This window comes from Geotrypetes seraphini, chromosome 3 (assembly GCF_902459505.1).
Source record: "Geotrypetes seraphini chromosome 3, aGeoSer1.1, whole genome shotgun sequence".
NCBI lineage: Eukaryota > Metazoa > Chordata > Amphibia > Gymnophiona > Dermophiidae > Geotrypetes > Geotrypetes seraphini.
The window spans coordinates 280,830,345-280,849,842 of record NC_047086.1 but is presented as its reverse complement, the minus strand read 5'-3'; the positions used below and the strand labels follow the sequence as shown (position 1 = coordinate 280,849,842).

Here is a 19,498-nt window from a genome sequence, read left to right as displayed (position 1 = left end):
ATTTTCATTCACTTCAGCCGAAACAGCCCTTCTTCACCCATATCACTTTAGTGTTTTGTTTCACGCACCTTTGAAATATTTTCATCAACTCCTCCAGGCTTACCCTATATACTTGACTATGAGAGCTGTTTGGCGGTGGCTCTGTGCTCTATTAAAAATCTGTCCCACTTCTATACTTTGCTACCCATATGGAGTAACCCTGATTTTGAACCAGGACGGACTTCTCGGGTGTTTCAATGTTGGGCAACAAGGAGTATTTGCTATTTATTTCAGTTATTGTCTAAGGATGGATCTATCAAGTGTTTCTCTGTACTGCAGACTAAATTCGTTCTACCGACCTCTGATAAATATGCTTACTGGCAGTTATGCCACTGTGTATGCCCCATTTTACTCGGACCGCTTTGAACAATTCAAAGAAGCCCTTAATGCACAGGCTGATATTCCCTTACGTTATCACCATGTGGTAAGAGCGGATAGCGTAGCTAGTTTTAAGAAAGGTTTGGACAAGTTCCTGGAGGAAAAGTTCATAGTCTGTTATTGAGAAAGACATGGGGGAAGCCACTGCTTACCCTGTATTGGTAGCATGGAATATTGCTAAACCTTGGGTTTTGGCCAGGTACTAGTGACCTGGATTGGCCACCGTGAAAACGGGCTACTGTGCTTGATGGACCATTGGTCTGACCCAGTAAGGCTATTCTTATGTGCTTATCAGGGCCTTCAGGAGTTGTATCCTGATTGACTACTCATGGCTTAGTACACATTGGTCTACTGATCTGGGGGTGAAGCTCTCGTCAGACAAACAGACATTACATACAGATGATATTTCATTTGCACTTGCTGGTTTCTCCTGGAAATCAGCTACGAGATTGCCATGTGTCTATATATTTCCCCATGTCGGGCACAACGCATGACAATCCGTTTAGATTCTATTTGCCTGAAGTATAGGCATCAGTCCGCCACTCTTGGGCATATGTTTTATTCTTGTACTATTATACAATGTTTTTGAAAGAGGATTTTACATCATATACATGTCTTATGGTGGGCGAGGTGTATATTAACCCCATGGTATTATTGCCCAGTAGTTGTACCAGTGCCCAGGGGTATGCATGATTTTCTTAAGGTTACTCTTCTCCTGGGTGTTAAATCTGTCTTGATACACTGCTTAACTCCAGCATCTCCAACCGTAGCTCAGTGAAGAGCTTTACTTATCTAGTATCTGCAGCTGGAACACCTGGGGATCCCGGATCTAGATACTCCTAAAGGAAGACGTCTACAAGCCACATGGGAGCCATTTTGCCCGGAGCAGAGGATTAATTTGTGACAACCCTATTTAGATCTTTGTTACTTTCCGATTGGAAAATTGAGGATTGATTCTTTGTTTAAGATGGGAGGGGGGAAGGGGGGAAGGAGGGACAAAATTGAAAATTATTGTTCATAAGATATGTTATACCTTGTACATGGCAATGATATTATCTGCCTTGTATTGTGTTTGCATTGTAATGCTATGACAATTTTTCAATAAACATGTTATTGAAAAAAAAAAATAAAAAGCACCAGTCCCAGCACAGATCCCTGCGACACACCACTATTTACCCTCCTCCACTGAGAAAAATGGCCATTCAACTCTACCCTCAGTTTTCTGTTTGATAACCAGTTCTTAATCCACAATTGAACGTTGCCTCTTATCCTATGACTTTTAATTTTCTCTGAAGCCTCTCAAATTTTCTCAGGAGCCTCCACTACTATATCTAACATTTCTATTTCTTTCTCACTGTCTACCATATCTCTCTCTCCCTGCCTTGTTCCCTGGGTCAAACCTCTCTATTCTCCTCCATGCAGAATCTCTCCCCCATCCTCCCCTCCATTATCATGTGCAACATTTCTCTCTCTCCCCATGCACCATCTCTCCTTGCCCTCCACCCTATGTCTAACATTTCTCTTAAGAACATAAGAATTGCTGCTGCTGGGTCAGACCAGTGGTCCATCGTGCCCAGCAGTCCGTTCACGCGGCAGCCCTTAGGTCAAAGACCAGTACCAGTGCCCTAACTGAGACTACCCTTACCTGCGTACGTTCTGGTTCAGCAGGAACTTGTCTAACTTTGTCTTGAACCCCTGGAGGGTGTTTTCCCCTGTAACAGCCTCCGGAAGAGCGTTCCAGTTTTCTACCACTCTCTGGGTGAAGAACTTCCTTATGTTTGTACGGAATCTATCCCCTTTTAACTTTGGAGAGTGCCTTCTTGTTCTCTCCACCTTGGAGAGGGTGAACAACCTGTCTTTATCTACTAAGTCTATTCCCTTCATTATCTTGAATGTTTCGATCATGTCCCCTCTGTCTCCTCTTTTCAAGGGAGAAGAGGCCCAGTTTCGCTAACCTCTCACTGTATGGCAACTCCTCCAGCCCCTTAACCATTTTGGTCGCTCTTCTCTGGACCCTTTCAAGTAACACTGTGTCCTTCTTCATGTATGGCGACCAGTGCTGGACACAGTACTCCAGGTGAGGGCGTACCATAGCCCGATACAGCGGCATGATAACCCTCTCTGATCTGTTCATGATCCCCTTCTGCATCATTCCTAGCGTTCTGTTCGCCCTTTTCACCGCCGCCGCCACACATTGCGCGGATGGCTTCAACGACTTGTCGACCAGTATTCTCAAGTCTCTTTCCTGGGGGGTCTCTCCAAGTACAGCACTGGACATCCTGTATTCGTGTATAAGATTTTTGTTACCGACATACATCACCTTACACTTATCCAAGTTAAACCTCATTTACCCATGTCGCGGCCCATTTCTCGAGAGTGTTTGTCACGTTACAGGTCTTCGCAATCCTCCCGCATCTTCACTACTCTTTTTTTTTTTTTTTTATAAATTCTTTATTCATTTTACATCTTACAAGAAGTGTATCAGACAATATCATTTAAACTTATACAATATCACTTGATTAACTTTCATATACAACTTAAGTTATAATATTTAAACCCACCCCCCTATCCCCATTATTTCAAATGTGATTACATATATAACATATATAATCTTTTCTGTTTGCCTAAACGTTTAATAACAGATCCGAAATCCCTCCCCCCTCACTTTACAATTGTATCAATATGGGAAAAATGATATCTACTCATCACAAAATTCCATTAATGGACCCCAAACCTCCTGAAATTTATTAAAATTTCCTTTTTGTGTGGCTAAAGTTCTTTCCATTTTAAATATATGACACAGAGAGTTCCACCAGAAACTGTAATTAGGTCTGCTCCAATTTTTCCAATTAAATGTAATTTGTTGAATGGCTACTCCTGTCATAATAAGTAATAACTTATTATTATTTGAAGAAATTTGACTTTTTTTCCTCATTGACATTCCAAATGATATAGTATCGTATGATATAAGAACATAAGAACATAAGCAATGCCTCCACTGGGTCAGACCCGAGGTCCATCGTGCCCAGCAGTCTGCTCACGCGGCGGCCCAACAGGTCCAGGACCTGCGCAGTAGCTCCCTATCTATACCCCTCTATCCCTTTTTCCAGCAGGAAATCATCCAATCCTTTCTTGAAATCCAGTACCGTACTCTGTCCTATTACATCCTCTGGAAGTGCATTCCAGGTGTCCACCACACGCTGGGTAAAGAAAAACTTCCTAGCATTTGTTTTGAATCTGTCCCCTTCCAATTTTTCCGAATGCCCTCTTGTTCTTATATGTTTTGAAAGTTTGAAGAATCTGTCCCTCTCTACTTTCTCTATGCCCTTCATGATCTTGTAGGTCTCTATCATATCTCTTAGCCACAGGATTTTCTAGTAAACAGTTTATTTCTTTATATCTAGTAAACAGTTTACTCTTAATAACTTTGTATCGTCCACAAATTTAATCACCTCACTCGTCGTACCAATTTCCAGGTCGTTTATAAATATGTTGAAGAGCACGGATCTGAGCACCACGGATCTGCGGCACTCCACTCTTGATGCTTTGCTAGTCCGAGTATTGCCCATTTACCCCTACTCTCTGTTTCCTATCTGCCAGCCAGTTTTTAATCCACGTGAGTATTTCACCCTCGATTCCATGGCTCGCAATTTTTCAAAGTAGTCATTCATGTGGAACCTTGTTGAACGCCTTCTGAAAATCCAGATATACAATGTCGACTGGGTCACCCTTGTTTATCTGCCTGTTTACTCCCTTGAAGAAGTGCAGCAAGTTCGTCAAGCAAGATCTTCCCTTGCTGAAGCCGTGCTGGCTGGTCCTCATCAGATCGTGTCCATCAACGTGATCAATTATGTGATCCTTTATCAGTGCCTCTACTATCTTTCCCGGTACCAAGCCTCTACCATCTTTCCCGGTACCAAGGTCAGACTCACCGGTCTGTAGTTTCCTAGATCTCCCCTCGAACCTTTCTTGAAGATCGGCGTAACATTCGCCACCTTCCAATCTTCCGGAATCCTTCCTGATTTGATCGACAGATTGGCTATTAGTTGAAGCAGTTCAGCTATATGCTCTAGCATTTTTTTTTTTTTTTTAACTTTATTCATTTCATATCTTAAAATCAAGTACAGTAAATGATGTTTAACAATTGAACATTTAAAAACACTTTAATTCTTACATTTGATCATATCATCCTAAAATATTGTACCCCCCTCATTTTATTTATATATATATATATATATTTATATATATTTATATATATATATATATATATATATATATATACATACATATATATATATATATATATATACTAGTCTTTAAGTCCGTTACATTAACGGGTGCTAGAATATATGTCTGTCTGTCTTTCTTTCTGTCTCTCTCTCCCGCTGTCTTTTTTTCTGTCTGTCTCTCTCCCTGTCCCCCTTTGTCTGTCTGTCCCTGTGTCTTTATTCTTTTCTTTCTGTCTATCTCCCTCTGTCTTTCTTTCTATCTGTCTCTCTCCCTGCCCCCTATGCAGCAGCAGCATTTCTTCCCCCCCACTTCCCTGTGCAGCAGCTGCAGCAGCATTCCCTCTCCCTCCATTTCCCTGTGCAGCAGCATTTCCCTCCCCCCACCCCACTTCCTTGTGCAGCAACAGCAGCAGTATTTCCCTTCCCCTTCACGTTTCTGTGCAGCAGCAGCAGCTTCGAGACAGGATGAACTGAGAGCGGTGAACGCCTGGATGAGGTGTTGGTGCGAGGAAGAGGGTTTTGACTTCGTGCGAAACTGGACAACATTCTGGGGAAAGAGCGGGTATTATAGAAAGGATGGACTTCACCTAGCCAAACAAGGAGCGAGAGTCCTGACTGAGAACATAAGGAAGTTCATTGAGAAGGCTTTAAACTAAAGATCAGGGGAGAGCCGACAGCCGGTCGATGGCCCGGACACCAAGATATCCTGAGGAAGTAACTCCAAGCAATCATACAGATATAGGGCATGAATATGAGGACACTACAAGAGGTAATGAAAGGGATCAATTGGATACAAAAAAGGATGTGTGGACCAGTAACTTAGCACGAACAGAACTTAAATGTATATACCCGAATGCCAGAAGCTTAGGAAACAAAATGGGAGAGCTTGAAGAATTAGCAAGTAGACAACAACTGGATATCATAGGAATAACAGAAACATGATGGAATGAAGAAAATGAATGGGACACAGTATTACAAGGATGTAAACTATACAGAAGAGATAGGATAGGGTAGAAAGGGGGAGGTATTGCCCTGTATGTCCAAGATGAAATAGAGTCTGTTAGAGAAAGAAAGACAGAAGCAAATGGAAAACTAGAATCACTCTGGATAAGGATTCCTGGACATAAAGAGGCTGACACACAAATTGGCCTATATTATCGACCTCCGGGACAGACTGAGGTAACGGACAAAGAAATGATGGAGGAAATTAATCGTGGATGTAAATCAGGCAATGTAACGATCATGGGAGACTTCAACTTTCCGGGGATAAACTGGAATTTGGGAACGTCAAACTGCGGCAGGGAGATAAAATTCCTGGAAATGATAGGAGATGGCTTCATGGAACAAATGGTAGGAGAACCGACAAGAGGAAATGCAGTCCTGGACTTGGTCATAAATGATTTTTTGGGAAGAGCAACTGATGTAAAAGTTAAGGCCCCGCTAGGGACAAGTGATCACAATATGATCTATTTTACCATTAGCATCGGAAAGGGGAAACCAATCAAGAATAAAGCCACGACCTTTAACTTCAAAAAAGGAAACTATGACAGCATGAGATCCATGGTTAGAAAACGGCTCAAGAAGAACAAAGCAGAAAACCTAACAGTTGATCAAGCATGGTCTCTGCTGAAAAACACCATCACAGAAGCACAGAATCTTCACATACCGAAGATATCTAAAGGAAGGCGAAGGAAGAACAAAGGAGAACCAGCGTGGTTATCAAAAGAGGTGAAAGATGCAGTGAGGGAGAAGAGGAATTCGTTTAAAAAATGGAAACGAGAAAAAACATCAGAGGCCTGGAACTGTCACAAAATCGACCAGAAAAAGTGTCATAAAGTGGTAAGAGACGCCAAAAAAATCTATGAAGAAAAGATAGCACAGGAAACCAAAAATTCAAGCCCTTTTTTAGATATATAAAAGGTAAGAAACCAGCAAGAGAGGCAGTGGGCCCTCTCGACGACCAAGGAAAGAAAGGGTCAATTAAGGAGGATAAACAGGTTGCCGATAGGTTAAATTCATTATTTGCCTCTGTCTTCACTAATGAGGACATTTCAACAGTGCCAGACACAGGAAAGATATTCACCGGAGGCATAGAAGAAAGCCTCACAACAGTAAATGTGACGTTGGACATGATATACTCTCAGATTGACAAACTGAAAAGCGACAAATCCCCTGGACCGGATGGAATTCACCCGAGAGTATTAAAGGAACTTAAGGTCGAAATTGGTGAATTGCTACAATCTGTAGCTAATATGTCAATTAGAACCGGCCAAATACCAGAAGACTGGAGGATAGCAAATGTTATCCCAATTTTCAAAAAAGGTTCAAGAGGTGATCCAGGAAACTATCGACCTGTGAGCCTCACTTTGGTTCCTGGGAAGATAATTGAAACACTAATTAAAGACAACATTGTACAACATTTGGAGAATCACAACCTAATAAGGGCTAGTCAACACGGCTTCAGGAAAGGGAAGTCATGTTTGACAAATTTACTACAATTCTTTGAGAAAGTGAACAAACAAGTGGATAATGGAGATTCAGTGGACATAGTTTACTTGGACTTCCAGAAAGCGTTTGACAAGGTTCCACATGCAAGGCTTATGAAGAAAATACTAAGCCATGGAATAGGAGAAGTGCACAGATGGATCGACAAGTGGTTGGAGAACAGAATTCAGAGGGTTAGCATAAACAGGAAATTCTCGGACTGGGAGAGGGTCACTAGCGGCGTGCCCCAGGGCTTAGTTCTTGGGCCTATCTTGTTCAATATTTTTATAAACGATCTGGAAGAGGAAACAACTTGCAATATAATAAAGTTTGCAGACGATACAAAACTATGTCGTGCGGTTGACTCTCAAAGGGACTGCGAGGAACTCCAGGAGGATCTGAACAAGCTAGAAGCGTGGGCAACAAAGTGGCAGATGAATTTTAACATAAACAAATGCAAGGTGATGCATCTAGGGAAAAAAAACAAAGAACACGAGTATAAGATGTTGGGGGCGACATTAGCAAATTGCGAACAAGAAAGGGATTTGGGGGTACGGATTGACAGAACCCTAAAGCCTTCGGCTCAATGCGCGGCAGCGGCGAAGAAAGCAAATAGGATGTTGGGCATGATTAAGAAGGGGATCACGAGTACATCGGAAGATGTGATAATGCCACTTTATAGAGCAATGGTCAGACCGCAATTGGAATACTGTGTACAACACTGGTCTCCATACCTCAAGAAAGATATAACTCTGCTGGAGAGGGTACAGAGGCGAGCCACGAACATAAGAACATAAGAAGCGCCATCTCCGGATCAGACCTTCGGTCCATCAAGTCCGGCGATCCGCACACGCGGAGGCCCTGCCAGGTATACACCTGGCTTATTTTATAGCCAACCATATCTTTATATGCCTCTCTCAAGGAGATATGCATCTAGTTTGCTTTTGAAGCCTAGGACTGTCGATTCCGCAATAATCTCCCCTGGGAGAGTATTCCAGATGTCAACCACTCTCTGTGTGAAGCAGAACTTCCTGACATTAGTCCTGAACTTGTCCCCCCTTAGCTTCATTTCATGTCCTCTTGTCCGTGTCAAATTGGACAATGTAAATAATCTTCTCTGCTCTATTTTGTCGATTCCTTTCAGTATTTTGAAGGTCTCGATCATATCCCCACGCAGTCTCCTTTTCTCAAGGGAGAACAATCCCAGTGTTTTAAGTCGATCCTCATATTCCAGTTTCTCCATACCCTTCACTAGTTTAGTTGCTCGTCTCTGCACCCTCTCCAGCAGTTTTATATCCTTTAGGTAGGGAGACCAATGTTGGACGCAGTATTCCAATTGGGGTCTGACCATTGCCCTATAAAGCGGCATTATAACTTTCTCCGATCTACTCGAGATTCCTTTCTTTATCCTGCCCAACATTCTATTTGCCTTCTTTGCCGCTGCTGCGCATTGTGCCGACGGCTTCAGGGTCCTATCTATCAGTACACCCAGGTCCCTTTCTTGTTCACTTTTTCCCAGAGTTGCACCTGACATTCTGTACTCGTATTCCTTATTCTTACTGCCTAAATGCATTACCTTGCATTTCTCCATGTTGAACTTCATCTGCCATTTCTCCGCCCATTTTTCTAACCGACACAAATCGCTCTGGAGTTCCTCACTATCCTCCTGCGATCTGATTGCCCGGCAGAGTTTTGTGTCGTCTGCAAACTTGATGATCTCACTGGATGTTCCGTTTTCCAAGTCATTGATATAAATATTAAAAAGGATCGGCCCAAGTACCGAGCCCTGGGGTACACCACTAGTCACTTTCTCCCAGTCGGAGAACTTCCCATTAATGTCCACTCTCTGCTTCCTGTTATCCAGCCATTTGCCTATCCATCTTTGTATATCTCCCTCTATGCCATGGCTTTGTAGTTTCCTGAGAAGTCTTTGTCAAGGGATTGGAGAATTTGAGCTACAAAGAACGCCTTAGGAAATTAGGACTATTTACCCTTGAGCAGAGAAGACTGCGAGGGGATTTAATAGAGACTTTTAAAATAATAAAAGGATTTGATAAAATAGACCAAGAAGCAGCATTACTAACTTTTTCGGATGTGACACGGACAAGAGGTCATAGACTGAAACTGAGTGGCAGCAGGTTCAGGACGGATATCAGGAAGTACTTTTTCACACAGCGCGTGGTGGGAATTTGGAATGCTCTCCTGGAGGATGTTGTGACAGAGATTACTGTTCTGGGATTCAAGCGCAAGTTGGATGCACACCTTCTTGCAAATCATATTGAGGGCTACGGTATATCTGGGTCTCCATTCGGCAGTACCTAAAGGGGCCGCCGCGTGTGCGGATCACCGGACTGGATGGACCTCGGTCTGATCCGGTGAAGGCTTTTCTTATGTTCTTATTTCCCTTCTCCTTCACATCCCTGTGCAGCAGCAGCAGCAGCAGCATTTCCCCCTACCCCCCCTTCCCTTCCCTTGGTCTGGTCTGCTTTATTTTTAAGTTGAAAGGTGCCACCACGGCTCCTCTCATGATCGCCACCTGTGTCGGAGACCTTCTCCGATGCAGGTGTGGCTCTTGAGAGGAGATGCCACCGCAGCTGTTAACTTAAAAATAAACTTTGGCTGGTAGGGCCGTATTTCCTGGATGGAGGACTGCGCGAGATGGAAAACATGGAGGCCAGTGCTTTTCAATTTCTCTTATCGCCACTGGTACAGCTAAGCGCGCATGCGCACTTCTGCCGGCCACGGACCTACGGATCATGAATCACGGATCACGCAGGTAAGTGTGCGCATGCACGCTTAGCATTTTATTATAGTAGATATATATATTTAATAATCAAATTTTCCACCATGAGTCTCATCCCTTCGTAATTCCCTTTTCGGAAGTTGAGTGCCGTGGCCGTTGTTCTGGATCGATGTTTCGCCCCTGTGTCCAGGTTGAAGCGGATCATATTGTGATCACTGCTTCCCAGCACCTTCTACACCTTGCGCCGGTCCTCGTAGTCCATTTAGAATTGTCCAGAATCACATTTCCTCTTCGTATTTTCCTTGATAAGTTGTTCCAGGAAGCAATCGCCTACAGCATCCAGGAACTTGGTCTCCCTATCACAGCCGGAGGTGCCTAGGTTCCAATCTAACCTCGGATAATTGAAGTCACCCATAATAACTGCGTTGCCTTCCCATGATAACTGCGTTGCCTTCCTTGCAGTTGCATTTAATCTTGTCCGTCATTTCTCCATCAATTTTTTTCGGACTGCCCTGGGGTTGGTAGTAGATGCCGATCTTTGTTTCTGTTCCATTTGTTCCCAGAATTTTGACCCAAGAGATTCTAACTTATTTTTTGATTCCAGCGTGCTCTCTCCGGTAGACTCAATTCCCTCTTTGATGTGTAGGGCAATTCCCCCACCTTTCTGACCCACTCTGTCTCTGTGGTATAGCTTATATCTCGGTAGCACAGTGTCCCACACATTTTCCTCGTTCCACCATATTTCCATGATGCCGATGATGAGGTAATCATACATATGGCAAATGGTGCAGAAAACTGGGTAGCTCAACATCCTGCTTCTGTCTGCTGCTTCCATTGTCATCCACTTGCTGGTCTGCTGTCTGAAGTGTCTTCTCCCTGGTTCCTTATGTGGCATCCTTGGTGTTACTGTGAGGTCCCTCGCCTGATTTTAAGCCTGCTCTTCTTGCTTGCCTGTTGCTTGTGTGTCCTCTGTGGTTGCCCTCTGCTCTTCTTTGCAGTGACTCGTCCCTCCTTAAGGCCCTTCCCAAAGGCACTCTCGCCTTCGACACATGCCAAATGGCTCTGCGCCGTTGGCTCTTCCCCTTTAAGGGGGGAGCTCTGGTGGATGACGTCGGGGGTGGGCGAAGCTAACTCGCCACTGCTCCTTCCTGCCTTCTGTTTCTGCTTCCCTTCTCTCCTGCTCTGCTTCTCTCTCCTATTTGCCCTCTATTACTCTCCTGTTTCTCCTTGCTTCTTTTGAAAAGCCTCTAACTTGGAGCCGTTGGCCCCTCCCCTTTTAAGGGGGAGCTCTGGTAGATGATGGGGGTGGGCGGAGCTAACTCTTGCCACTGCCCCTTGCTTTCTCCTGTCTTCTGTTTCTGCTTTCCTTCTCTCCTCTCCTGTTTGCCCTCTGTTCCTCTCCTGTGTCTCCTTGCTTCTTTTGGAGATTGGTGAACGTGGACACAATGTTGTGTTTCTATTCAGTTCAAGTGTTATGGATTATTTTCACATTGGGATCATCTTTTCTATATGTGTATCATATAAGATACAATTTCACAGACCCCTGATGCAGGCCTTTGGCCAAAACACTGGCAGTGTCGGGTCTCTGCAAAGAAAGAATATTTAAGTAGTTCTGTAGCCTTGTGCATTTTTTGGTGTTATTTGCTTACGTTTGTTTATTTGTTGATCCATTTCTCTGTGTTGTCATTTTATTTTTCTTGGCAATTTCCATTATGATAATTTAGAAATACAAATAAAAAGAAAAATAATGATTTACCATAAAATAGTGATTAAGAACTGCACCTGTCAGACTGTCCCCATTTATTTTACAGGTCCACATTTCAGGTATTCTCTAAGGATGGGTCTTGAGATCATGGCCTAACCCAGTGTCTCGCAAACTTTTCCAAGCTATGGCACACTAAACTCAGGGCCACGGTTGGAGAGTCTCCACAAATGCGCAGACATCTATGTGGTGATGTCACGTGCATTTGCAACATCATCACGTCGAGATCTGCGCATGCACGGAAGCCCTCTAGACAGGGCCCTGATCTTGTTAACCCTGAAATGACTATGTCGGTGGGGAGATGTGGAGAGCAGGAGAGGCACCGGTGGGGAAGAGAAGTGTGTCACACCCACGCTCTCTGCGAACACCCTGAGCCGTCGGGTAGTGACATGAAGCTTGTTACTGGCATGGTCCCTTTAGAATTAGGGTCACCTTTCAAGTTGGTAGTCGCTGGCAAATGTCCAACTAAGCTTATTCTCCAAGGGTTTTGAGAAAAATCACACTTTGTCAGAATGGCCTTGGTGAAAACATAAGCTTTTATTCGGCCACCGGCCATGGAATTACTGTGCCACTCCAGGTTTTCCTGGTAGCATGAACATCATACAAAAACAACAGAAAAAGTTCATTTCACTCGTAGTAGTCACCCAGTAATCAGCTCTGGACTGGGTTAGTAAACCACATACAGTCATTAATATTCCAGGAGGCTAGGAGGTGAAACAGTTAGCACAAATAACTCTCCATTGTAGCTTTACAGGAGAGACATTCTTGTTCATGATTGAGAAATATTCTGTGCTGTCTTCCAGTGCTCTTACACTCTCCAGCTGGGCTGGACTTTCTCCCTAGTCCCAAGCAGGCTTTTCCCTGAGAGGGTTAATTTCCTTATCCCTATGAGGCAGGCAGACTAATTGAATTAGTTAGTTGCTATGGCACTATCCTTACAGCTGGGCACTTTCACGGAGTGTGGAAGTCAGGAAATTCTGGGCTTTAAACTAGCCAGCATTATAGCCTGGCATTTGGTTCAGCTGTGCACATAACCTGCAGAGGAGATTACTGTATCCTTTCCAAACTTCAGCAAAACAGCATGTGAAATTGCAGTACAGGATTATTTCCCTAGTAACTCCCACAGTCATTAGTTCACAGAGCAAGCAGAGAAATACAGCCAAGACAAAACCTCTGTTCACAGACCTTTCCCAGGATATTCAGCTCTCCATTTCCTCTGAACAGCTTTCCTGTATAGCCCCACTTTCTTCCCATACCATGGGCTCTGGGGGAAGGAATTCAGTGGCCAAATTACCAGCCTGTTCCTCAGTCATTTCCCAGTCAGTGCTGAGGAACTGCTCAGCCCCGTCCTGCCTCTGCTCTACTGCCAAGCCTCGTTCTGCTCCTCCTCCTTCCTCCCTCTGCTCTAGAGAGCTGCACGGGAACGGGGACGACGGGAATCCCGCGGGACCCGCGGACATCCCGCGGGTTCCCCCTTTGGGTCACGGGGATCCCGTGGGGACGCCCCTAGGGTCGCGGGGATCCCGTGGGGACGCCCCCTAGGGTCGCGGGGATCCCGTGGGGACGCCTCCGAGGGTCGCGGGGTTCCTGCGGGGCTGGATGTACTCAGTCGCGCGGCTCTTCTCCCTACCTTCTCTGCTTGCAGCACAGAGCCGAACGGAAGTCTTCCCGACGTCAGCGCTGACGTCGGAGGGGAGGGAGGGCTTAAACAAAGCTGGATGTACTCAGTCGCGCGGCTCTTCTCCCTACCTTCTCTGCTTGCAGCACAGAGCCGAACGGAAGTCTTCCCGACGTCAGCGCTGACGTCGGAGGGGAGGGAGGGCTTAAACAAAGCCCTCCCTCCCTCCGACATCAGTGCTGACGTCGGGAAGACTTCCGTTTGGCTCTGTGCTGCAGGCAGTGCAGGTAAGGAGGAGAGTAGCCTCGCGGTTCGAGTGGCTACCAAGGGAGGGGGCGGTCCGCCCCGCCACACCCCGCCCCGGTTGCAGCACAGCCGGCCAGGTCCCCTTACTTTTGTGGCACTTCCCCGACCGACCGACCGACAACAGCCCCGGTCCGACAATCCTCCCTGCCCTGTAGCCGCGAATCTAAATTATCTTCTTACAGCAGCTGTAATAAGGTAATTTAGATTCGCAGTTAAGGGCAGGGAGGTTTGTCGGACCGGGGCTGTTGTCAGTCGGTCGGGGAAGTGCCACAAAAGTAAGGGGACCTGGCCGGCTGTACTGCACCCGGGGCGGTAGAGAAGGAGTGGGGAGAAGGACGCTGAAAGGCCATGGGGAAGACGGGAGGAGGGGGGGAAGGACTCTGAAAGCACTTGAAGACAGAGGAGGGAGAAGGACGCTGAAAGCACATGGGGAATACAAAGGGGTGGAGAAGGACGCTGAAAGGCCATGGGAAGGGCGGGGGGGGGGGGTGAAGGAATCTGAAAGCACTTGTGGAAGACAGAGGGGGGAGAAGGATGCTGAAAGCACATGGGGAAGACAAAGGGGTGGAGAAGGACGCTGAAAGGACATGGGGAAGACAAAGGGGTGGAGAAGGACGCTGAAAGGCCATGGGAAGGGCGGGGGGGGGAAGGACTCTGAAAGCACTTGTGGAAGACAGAGGGGGGAGAAGGATGCTGAAAGCACATGGGGAAGCCAAAGGGGTGGAGAAGGACGCTGAAAGGCCATGGGGAAGACAGAGAGGGAGAAGGACGCTGAAAGGACATGGGGAAGCAGAGGGGGGAGAAGGACACTGAAAGCACATGTGGAAGACAGAGGGGGGAGAAGGACGCTGACAGGACATGGGGAAGATGGGGGGGAGAAGGACGCTGAAAGGAAATGGGGAAGAGAGAGTAGGGAGAAGACACTGGCAGGGAAGAAGACAGATGCCAGACTATGGGGGAGCGGAGAGAAGAAGATGGGTGCCAGACCAATTTGGAAGGGGGAAGAAAGGGAGAGGCACAGTAACAGAGCAAATGGAAGATGCAGAAGGAAGAGAGACAGTGGATGGAAGGAATTGAATGAGAACATGAGGAAAGCAGAAACCAGGCAACAAAGGTAGGAAAATAATTATATTTCTTTTTTTTTATTTTGCTTCAGGATAAAGTAGTATATTAGTTGTGTTGATAAAAATTTATAAACATTAGAGGCTCTGGTAGAAACCCATTTGCAAAGTATGTATTCTTCCCAATTAATATTTTCAAATTAATAAAGTCTTTTTGCTTATTTGTAAATGGGTTTCTACCAGAGCCTTTAATTCAGTAGCATAATTAAATGAAATAACTATTTCTGAAGTTTATATGGACGGGCGGGGACGGAGGGGATTCCTCGCGGGGACGGGTGGGGACGGAGGGGATTCCTCGCGGGGACGGGTGGGGACGGAGGGATTCCTCACGGGGACGGGTGGGACTTTGGCGGGGACGGGTGGGATTTCTGTCCCCGCGCAACTCTCTACTCTGCTCTCTAACGAGCCTGGCTTTAAGCTGAGGGGAAGAACCACTCCCCCTTGGCTTTGGATGGGGGAAGGGAATTCCTTCCTCAGCCCATGCCGTTTCTCTGAGGGGAAACTGCTTGTGAGCTTTCTGCCTTACAGGCAATGGAAAATAGCAAGGCAGCTTCTTCCTGCCTGGCTTTGGGACTGCTTCAGGTAAGTTTAAGCCTTCCTGCTCTATTTCCATTTCATTGTCACTCACCAGGTAGTCAGCTAATTTATTGTCCTGGGCACTGACCTGGTCAGCCCTTCTGCACTGGGGTTTATATACTTTCCTTAATTTCCCTGTGGCAAACCTTGGGAAAGACGTCCGTTTGTCAAAAGTGCCAACCGACTTGCCTACACGACGTGCCTCTCACAGTATAACCAGAATCTCGCCATGGCACACAGTTTGCTATACACTGGCCTAACCCCTTGCCCAGTGTCATTAGAAATGGACTCAATCATTCATGGTTATTGTAATAAATTGCGCTCAGCCCTAATGACATTAATAGGGAATTGGGGATGGCCTCGGATTTTTGGTGTGCCGCTAATAGAGCATTTTTAGAAGTGCAGTGGGACCTGGACTAAAGTACTCTGGGCTGGATCTAGCCTAGCAGCTGTAGTTTGACTGCCTCTGGTGTATTCTTTTCTGTTATTCCCAGTTTTCTTCTTGTACAACAGTTTTGTTCCGTTGTTTCTCTAAAGCAGTGTCTTGCAAACCTTTTCTGCCGTGGCACACTAAACTCAGTGACGTCACATGTGCATGATATTATCATGTCAACATCTGTGCATGTTCAGAGGCCTTCCAAAACCTGGACAAACTCCCTGATTTTGGAAATCCCTCCATCATCAGGTTGTGGGGGGGCAGAGAGGAGGAAAGGTTTCTTTTGCGGTACACCCGGAATCTTGCCATGGCACACAGTTTACAAAACAATGCCCTAAAGCATGGGATCTTTTGTGCACCTTTCTGCTTTTAGTTCAGATGAAACGGGTTGAAATCTGGTAATTACCAGCCTGTTGAAAATGTCCATGCATTTCTCCCCACTTATTTCATATCCTCTTCTAACTAACTTTACTAACTACAGCTGCAGTACTTGCTTGGGGATTATGCACTGGGGCTCTTTCCTAACCCTGATGTCAAGAGCCCTGTATGTGGTTACAAGGTGTGCAATAACTATGACTTCCTTCCTCCCTCCCAGGGGCTATCCTTACTGTCTCTCATCATCCTTAGCCCCCCAGCCAATCCGGGATGTAGAAACCTGCATGGCAACACACAGTATTGATATTGGATTGGCTTACTGTAGAGATTTTTGGTAGGGTAATGACTCGATAGCTCTTCACACTATTCTTTTTTCCTCTTATCAGATACTTGCCAGCGCTAAGACAGGTAAGCGTTCATCTGACACCTCTGTGTCCATGAAACTCTTTGATTCCAGTCCCACCACCCGCACAGGCCCTGGAGACACATCATGGGATGAATCCAAGTACTCAAAGCCACAAGTACAGAGTACTGCAAAATGCTGCAGGAAAAGAACCGTGTAAGTTCCAGCATTGAATTTTTTAATACTTCTAATCTAGGTGATAATCTTCTGTAAATCTTGGTTATTGATAGCTGAAATTACATTACATTACTACAGTGCTGGGGGATTTTCTCACATCTGACAGCTTCCATTGGTGGTAATTCTGGGTTTTGTTTTGTTTTTCATTTAAACACACGTATAGCTATACTGGATGGTATTGGTGGACTGACAGTGGTCAGGGTCCCTGGGAAATAGGGATCATGGGCCCCTAAACACCCATTTAACATATAGTACTGGTTAGAGGAGAATGGTCCCATACTGCTGTAGGCCCTCAGGCACTGCCCTATTGTTAGACTGGTCAGTTCGCCCTTACTTTGAGGGAGACTTACCTACTTCTTAATTCAGGGACTCATCATCCTAACATCAGATAATCAACAAATCTGCAGTACTGGGTAGGAGATGCTTGCTTTGAGAGGCCATTTTTCACATTCACATGCAGATGCAGAAAACCTCCATCCAGTTTGAGACTTGGCAGTGGCATGCTCCTCATATTGGCACTACTTTGCAGCAGTGCATAAGCCAGAAATGCTTATTTCTTCCTGCCTTCATGTGTGGGAGTAAGTGATATAGCAGCAGGTTTCCCTAAGAACATTCCCTCACTGAGGTTGCAGTTTAGCTAACTGGCCATGTCAGAGGCTGAGTCAGAGGTTGTGGGGCTCAAGCTAGGATATGTGGTTAAATGCCCTGGAGCCTGAGCAAGAATCTTCCCAAGGAGTTCTGGCTTGGGTGCAGTTACATGAGGTTTCCAGGGAAGATGAGTGGCCCTAATTCAGGCCCTTTCATTCTTTTGTGATAATAAGTCTCAAGTCTTTGCCTTCAGGGATTTCAAGGTTGTGTGATCATGTGAGGCAACTGAAGATTACCAAGGTAGGCTAATTATCCCTTGTCTACTGGAACTGTGATTATGATAAAATAAGTTTCAGTGTAATAGGTGAGACATTCTAGACATTCCCATAGTCGTGTGCATCTGCAGAAAGAATCCACTCTAGATTTTTCCTCTTGCATCTGTACTTCACTGGGCGCCTTAGCTCCACCTACAGTTCTTTCCTTCTGCATGCGGGCCTGCAGCAGTATTTGTTCTGTTCTTTCCATTTTATTATTTTATTCGGTGTATTTTCTTCCCTTTTTTGGGAATTCTGGTGCTTGGTGCATTTTTTTTCAGTTCTACCTGCTTTGAAAACACACAGCTGACAGACTAATCCCACTGGGTACCTTTTAGCCAGCCTGCATAGTTTTCTTTGGAGCTCAGGACCAATGTTCCCTCTAAGGATTGATGAAGTGTGTGCAAAAAAAAATATGCATGAGCGACAGGTTACATACTCCACAAATTTATGAGCAGGCGCGGAGGACGAGTGCCCGTGAGATTGTGGGAGGGTTAAATACCGTATTTTCACGCAAATAACACGCACCCGTATAAAACGCGCACACGTGTATAGCGCGCAGAAATCACGATGATAAGCACAAAAACTTTGGTATAACGCGCTCACGATTATACCGCGCATGCTGCCCGACTCTCCGTTCACCCCCCTGACTTCCGTGCACTGCCCCGCCTCTCCGTGCGCTGTCCCGACTCTCCGTTCACCCCCCCCCTGACTTCCGTGCACTGCCCCGACTTTCCGTGCGCTGTCCCGACTCTCCGTTCACCCCCCCCTGACTTCCGTGCACTGCCCTGACTTTCCGTGCGCTGTCCCGACTCTCCGTTCACCCCCCCTGACTTCCGTGCACTGTCCCCCCTTGAAGGTCTGTCCCCATCCTGAAAGCCTGATGCCCCCCCCCCCGACGTCCGATACATCCCTCCCCCCGAAGGACCGCCGATTCCCCAACAATATCGGGCCAGGAGGGAGCCCAAATCCTCCTGGCCACGGCGACCCCCTAACCCCACCCCGCACTACATTACGGGCAGGAGGGATCCCAGGCCCTCCTGCCCTCCACGCAAACCCCCCTCCCCCCAACGACCGCCCCCCCAGCCGACCCGCGACCACCCTGGCGACCCCCCCACCCCCCTTCCCCGTACCTTTGGTAGTTGGGCCAGAAGGGAGCCCAAACCCTCCTGGCCACGGCGACCCCCTAACCCCACCCCGCACTACATTACGGGCAGGAGGGATCCCAGGCCCTCCTGCCCTCGACGCAACCCCCCCTCCCCCCAACGACCGCCCCCCCAGCCGACCCGCGACCACCCTGGCGACCCCCACGACCCCCCCACCCCCCTTCCCCGTACCTTTGGTAGTTGGGCCAGAAGGGAGCCCAAACCCTCCTGGCCACGGCGACCCCCTAACCCCACCCCGCACTACATTACGGGCAGGAGGGATCCCAGGCCCTCCTGCCCTCGACGCAAACCCCCCCCCCCCCCAACGACCGCCCCCCCCCAAGAACCTCCGACCGCCCCCCCAGCCGACCCGCGACCCCCCTGGCGACCCCCACGACCCCCCCACCCCCCTTCCCCGTACCTTTGGTCGGGTTGGGCCCATGTGCCTCAGGCCGCGCCCCCAGGTGGGACCTAAGGCTCCAGGGCCTATTCTGATTGGCCCACGCGCCTTAGGCCCCACCAGTAGGCGGAGCTTTAGGATGGATGGGCCAATCCGGCCTCATTCCTTCGTTGGCTGCCTGCCGGACAGGCGGGTTTGGCTCCCGTCTGTCCGGCCAACTACCAAAGGTACGGGGAAAGGGGGTGGGGGGGTCGTGGGGGTCGCCAGGGGGATCGCGGGTCGGCTGGGGGGCGGTCGGAGGTTCTTGGGGGGGGACGGTCGTTGGGGGGGAGGGGGGTTTGCGTCGAGGGCAGGAGGGCCTGGGATCCCTCCTGCCCGTAATGTAGTGCGGGGTGGGGTTAGGG

At 47.1% G+C, this 19,498-nt stretch overlaps 1 protein-coding gene across 3 annotated transcripts in view; it reads left to right on the top strand.

Moving 5' to 3' along the window:
* LOC117357480 (clusterin-like) overlaps window positions 1-19,498 on the top strand; it is a 101,755-nt gene that overhangs the window by 31,359 nt on the left and 50,898 nt on the right. For all 3 annotated transcript variants that reach the window (XM_033938147.1, XM_033938145.1, XM_033938146.1), the window contains exon 4: window positions 16,454-16,626. In XM_033938147.1, coding sequence (XP_033794038.1) covers window positions 16,454-16,626 — 173 coding nt within the window. The remainder of the gene's footprint in view (window positions 1-16,453; window positions 16,627-19,498) is intronic.